The 5997-nt window shown below is 30.6% G+C and overlaps 1 protein-coding gene across 1 annotated transcript; it reads right to left on the bottom strand.

Annotated features, from left to right (window-relative positions):
* On the bottom strand, positions 4467–5749 carry LOC107611980. Its single transcript, XM_016313839.2, has 4 exons — positions 5526–5749; positions 5326–5397; positions 4709–4864; positions 4467–4600 (listed from the first exon to the last, which is right to left on the bottom strand). The coding sequence occupies exons 1-4, from the start codon at positions 5602–5604 to the stop codon at positions 4467–4469; spliced, it is 441 nt and encodes a 146-aa protein (XP_016169325.1). The 5' UTR covers positions 5605–5749.

Genomic DNA, 5997 nt, shown 5'->3' on the forward strand with positions numbered 1-5997 from the left:
AAAAATATTGCCAAAAACCTTTTTATTGAAGCTAGTTGCATCTTTTTGAACCTCCAACAAACATTTGACTACATCCGGAGCTCCTCTATTCCAAGCTGTATCAACAACATTCCTAAAAAGAGGATGAGTCATCCACGCAGCCTGGAATCTGAACGGACGATGGCCCTTGGTAGCCCTCTTTTCCATCTTACACCTAGTGAATAATGGGCAATGATCAGAGTGAAGGCGCGCCAGCACCTCAGTATAAGCCTCCGGAAATATTAGTCGCCAGTCCTGGTTGATGACTGCTCTATCAAGCTTCTTGGCCACCTGCACCCCACCTTTCACCTTCCTATACCAAGTGAATCTTCTCCCAATAGCCCCCATATCAAACAGCCCACAATCCTCCAATGTTTCCGTAAATTGTTCTGCTCTGGCAAGTCTAAATTGCCCCCCTCTAACTTCACTCTGCAATAGAACATCATTAAAGTCCCCTAACACAATCCAAGGTCCGTGGATCATATTAGCAATCATTGTCAAGTCACCCCACAGTTCTTTACGCCGATGTATATGCGGATTAGCATACACCGCACTGCAGTAACTAGATGTATTGCCCATAGTGATTTCAAAACTGATACATTGATCAACTACATCCAAAAATTTAATCCCTCTTTACTTGCATCCAAATAAAAAATCTTTTATTAATGATTCAAATTTTTTTGTAATTATTATAAATTTTGGGTGAGAATATAAATGTACAAACTAATTTACTCGGATGGGACTACAACCACATTTGGAATCATTTTAAAGTGTCCTTTAAAGATCACTTTGTTCTTTCCCCACTATACTATAAACATATATAAACCCCAAGTACACTTGCATGTTTGACCCACTCAAACCACCTCTGTATTCAATGGCCAGAAACAATCTGGCTACTCTCGTAGCCAACCTTCAATAGAACACCTGCTCACCAAACCTACCCCACCATTTAGCAATCAGACTTAGTAAAATGAAGGAGAGGCAGCACATCGGTAGTTAAAGACTGAATTTTAAAATATAACTCTAGACTAGATAAACATATACATCGTATCAAAAGAAAAATAAAATATATAAATTAAAAGAGAAAAAAAAAATAAAGAAGACCCAATAAATATTAAAGGACTTTAATTAAAAACGAGAAGAATAGAATATAAGTGTTTGAGTTAGTAGAAATTACTCCAGATTTTCAATTTAAATTTATAATACTATAAAAGATTGAAAATATGTTAAGTTTGTAAGTGTTTTTCAAAAAGAATGGAACTGTCTTCCAATATTTGTCTAAACTCTATCTATAGATTGATTTATTGCAATCGATAGTTATTCATAGGACAATAGCGTCGGTTCAAACTTAGGTCAATGATTGCTCATATCTCTTGCCTTTGACACATTGTTGATATAACTTAAATAATTTTGAATTATCTTATGATTACGTCAATATAACTTAAATTAACCATTGAAATTAAAATAATATGGACCAAGTTAATAATGATATTTCAAATAAGATTGTTAACCTATATTTATTTGCTTTAGAAATAACTTTTTAATACTATTTTTTCATCTAATATTTCAAATGAAATTTATATTATTGATGATTTAGTTATTATGTTAAATGCTAGAAAGAACATTTGAAAATTTTTAAAAGAGTATTTGATAGAATGTGAAAGCACAACTTGAAAATGAATTCTATAAAATGTGTTTTTGGTATCTCTACAGAATTTTTTGGTTTTATGGTGTATAAAAAAAAAAATTAAGATTTATAACAGCAAGACAAAAGTTATTTGGAAAGCTCTTTTTCCATCTCAAAAACAACTGCAAGTATTTCTAAAAAAGATTAACTATCTTTAAGGTTCATTTTAAATTTGTCAAGAACTATGAAGTAAGGACACTTCCTTGATTTGTCGTATCTTCGTATCGGATACATTCTAGACACGACACACGTTGACACTTGTCCGACATACATGTTTTCTGTATCCAACTGTGTTTTAATAAAAAATAAATTTTTTTTTTCGAATACGCTTGGAATGGATACATTTAAATATCATTACATGTCAGCGTATCCAGTCTTATTCTTAACATATATTATTAAAATAAATTTAGAAATAGTATATATTATTAGTTATTAAAACAAAATACAATTTTAATATCAATAAAATACTAAAATATCATTATAATTTATCTAAAAAATATTTTATATTTTATATATATACTATGTCCCCGTATCTTATAAGAATTTTAAATTCGCGTGTCTGCGTGTCGTGTGTTGTATCATGTCCAATGTTTGTGTCAGTGTCCATGCATCATAGGTCAAGAAGAACAAAATTGTTTGCACTTTTTGTTCAAATTGAAAAAAGAAATATTTTTTAAATGCAAATAATTTAGATGTAGTTTCCTTTTGACAAAACGTGTTGAGATGAATTTTAGTAGTTGAGTATCAGGCCTTCCATCAAAGAGTATATGATTATATAGTTGATGTGAGCGCATCATGTTGTGTTTTTCTATGTTTTTATATAAAAAAAAATTATTCATAATACTTAATTATGGAGTGTTTTAGTACTTAAGTTGTATATTACTTTAATCCATTTGATTTGATAAATTTTGTAATATATAATAGAAAAAAAAAAAAACAAAAAAAATCAAAACAAACTCAAAAAAAACAAAGTGAAGTTTTGGGCACACTTTGAAATTTTATGCCACACTTTTGAAAGCATGGCCATGAAGTATACACACACTTGGGCAGTTTATATGGCATTTTATACCCCAGGGAGAAGAAGAATGGGCGTGTAGAAAGGAAATGCCTTGCATGCAATTAGAATTAATAAGTACAAATTAAATTGATAAATTTCACTCTTTTCAACTCAAAAACTATAATAAATTATGAATTTATTAGGGTCTAATTGTGTCACTCAGATTTTTTAAATTTCCAGCGTATAAAATCCGAAAAGTCAGTTTACTACGATGCTAGATAAAAAGTTAGTTCACTGTGAAACTCAGTTTAATGTAACTCTAGGTAAAAAATTAGTTTACTATAAATCTAAATTGTTACACATACAATTTTCTCTCTCTTCTCTAACTCTCGTGCTCTCTCTCAAAAAGAAAGCAAGCATTTTTAAATTATTAGCAAGCTTTTGCTTGCAATAAATTTTTAAAAAGAAGAACGAGGTTGTGCTGTTTCAAATGTTTTAAAAATATTAGTGTGAACTGTGTTTTTAATAATCCATGTCTAATTCTGAAGAATTTCCGTCAAAGCCATTTTGCCTAAGGGTATGGCGATAATAAATTCTTAATGACAATGCCTAGTACCATTAATGGTAAATTTGTTCTATATTCTTCTAATTTATTTGTCTATATGTTTTATTTGTATCTAAAGTAGTTAAAATATTATTTCGGAAGTCCATTTTCCAACAGTAAAAAATTGCATCCTCCTCGAAAGAATCTTGTTCCTCTTCCTCTTGAAGTAAAATTGCCTCTAAAATTTTCTCTACCAGCCTTAGAATATTGTATGAAATTGAACATACGTTATAGCCCAAAAGTAAAGCGTCAACTTCAAATAAGGAAATTGAAGTAGCAGAAATGTGGTCTTCAAGAAAAAAATTATAACCAATTCCAGGAACAACATCAACTATGGTTCGGATTTTCCAAAGATAATCTAAAGTACTTAATCCTTGCTTCTTCATTGATTTCAGTTGAGTCTTTAGCTGCTAGATCTTAATGTTGGAAATTTTGGAAAAATAATCTTTGATTGTCTCCCAAACTTCATAAGCAAAATTTCATTCAAGCATACGATTCTTGAATGAAGAATCCAAGGAAGTGAGAAGCCAAGTCATAAGAGAATGATTCTTGAGCTTCTACTCCTTGTTTGCAGATTTTGTGCCTGCAAGTTTTGCTTTACCACTATCAAATTGAGGTGGATGGAACTTTAGTTATCTTTGTGTACATGATCGCCAACATCATTTGCATAAATTGCATGTAAGGCCAATTGATGCTATGTCTTGTATGATGCTTCATCGAGCTTGTCCAGAATACGAGTAGTGAAGGTCTTTGATTGTGACTGAAAAGGAATGAGTCATGGATCATGAACTTAGCTCTATGATACCATGCATGAACGGCTAGTGGAGTAGTGTGTTTGTGTAAGAATAGAAACAAAAAAACAAAGAAAATAAAATATTGGATTGAATTGATACTTCAATGTTACAATATGGCGAGCCTTTTAAGACTTATACAAGCACTTAAGAATACATAAACACACATTACAGCTAGACAGTAACTAATCCTAACTGATTCAGATTAAGAATTTACTTAGCGATTCTTGAATCATGGACTTTCTTGATCTCTAAGTGACTGATGTACTAGTCTTATCTCCATTAATTATATATTATATATATGATAGATAATAGATAGAATACAACAGCAATGAATTTATTTATTTTTCATTTTCATGCATAATTATATTATTTTCCAAAACCAAACCACCTTGCCAAGAAGGAGGTGTTTTTCCCGCGAAAATTGGATTCCTTTTCAACACGTGCTGGCGCTGGGCGCTGGTGTGGAGCAGGAGATCGTGAAGGTGGCGTAATAAGTTTGGCTGTAACCATAAAAATTTAAAAGTGATGTCATATTTATTTATTATTTATGTTGTATATATACACTAATAACACTATTAAGGGAAATGAAGATCGAGTGAAAATTGAACCTGTTCTTGGTGAAACCATGTTACTTTTGACGCTTTTTGTGTCGCTGGAATTCGTTTTTGTACTTGACAACATGGTTTCTCTGTCAGATATAGACTTAGAGCTTGATTTTCTTTCTCGAAATTTATGCTCCGTGTTTCCTTCGCTGTTCTTGTCACCTATAATTACCAATAGTAAGGATAATAATGCTCTAATTCTTAAAGACCACCACAAAATAATCTTATATAAGTTACAACTATATTTATAGGAAAAGTATCCTGTGAACATATATGTACATATACGGATATTACTTGGATATTCCGTTAACTCACATAGTCACATACATATATATCATCATATACTTTTGAAAATACAGAAGCTTGCGGCTATCACCATTATTATATTAACGGGCAACTACTTTGTAGTCTTTGCTTATTCCATATTGAAATTTGTTGATTAATCTTCGAGTTGCTTTAACAAAATTAAGGTTCTATATTATGATGATGTCTTCATCATATTAATCTTTATCCAGTTGTAAGGAAGGAGAAGGAGAAATTAAATATTACACAATTGCCAATAAGAAAATTTAAAATGCTGCAAACCATATATATGTATGGAGAAGTCATTGAGAGAAACTTACTTTGATCATAAGGTTTCCCATAGTTAAAGTTCAAAGCTTCCACAAAAGAAGTAGATTTTTGGTCTTGTAGCACTTGAAGGAACCAAATATATATGGAAAACAAAATCAAATACATCAAAATTTGATTATCAATAAATTATATATAACTATGTAAGTCAGCTTCAATATTATTGTGGAGAAACAAATAAAATGAACCTCACATTGATCAAATAGAGCATATCTGTAGTTTGGGGCTGAGCGAACCAATAGCAATTGAACTGCTTCTGCATCTCTTGTCATTGATACGGATGCAGAAGCCTTTAGATTCTGTGTGTCTAGTAGAATTCCAGCTAGCTGCAAAATAATATATAAGCAGAGAGAATAATAATGTAATACAACTAAACAAGTCCTTCCTAACAAGATAAATTATATTTTTTGTCCTTAATATTTGCAATTTTTTTAAGAAATACTCCTAACATTTAATTTCATTTAATTTTACTCATAATATTTCGAACATTCAATTGTGTCCCTAATACTTTTAATTTATATCAAAATTATCTCCAGAAGTCCATCTAAAATATTAGGAACAAAATAAAAATGTTTAGCCATAATTCTGACACAAATAAAAAATATTATGCACAAAATTGAATAAAATTAAATATTAAAAAATATTTTTGAGGAAAATCACAAACA

This window comes from Arachis ipaensis, chromosome B01, assembly GCF_000816755.2.
Source record: "Arachis ipaensis cultivar K30076 chromosome B01, Araip1.1, whole genome shotgun sequence".
NCBI classification, from domain to species: domain Eukaryota; kingdom Viridiplantae; phylum Streptophyta; class Magnoliopsida; order Fabales; family Fabaceae; genus Arachis; species Arachis ipaensis.

What these genes read in the sequence shown, in the direction of transcription:
- LOC107611980 (XM_016313839.2), bottom strand. Translation starts at nt 5,604, where the DNA reads ATGACAAGAGATGCAGAAGCAGTTCAATTGCTATTGGTTCGCTCAGCC. An exon ending in ATATGCTCTATTTGATCAAT is followed by an intron (nt 5,398 to 5,525) that starts GTGAGGTTCATT and finishes GGTTCCTTCAAG; the next exon opens with TGCTACAAGACCAAAAATCT. An exon ending in CATGGTTTCACCAAGAACAG is followed by an intron (nt 4,601 to 4,708) that starts GTTCAATTTTCA and finishes TTATGGTTACAG; the next exon opens with CCAAACTTATTACGCCACCT.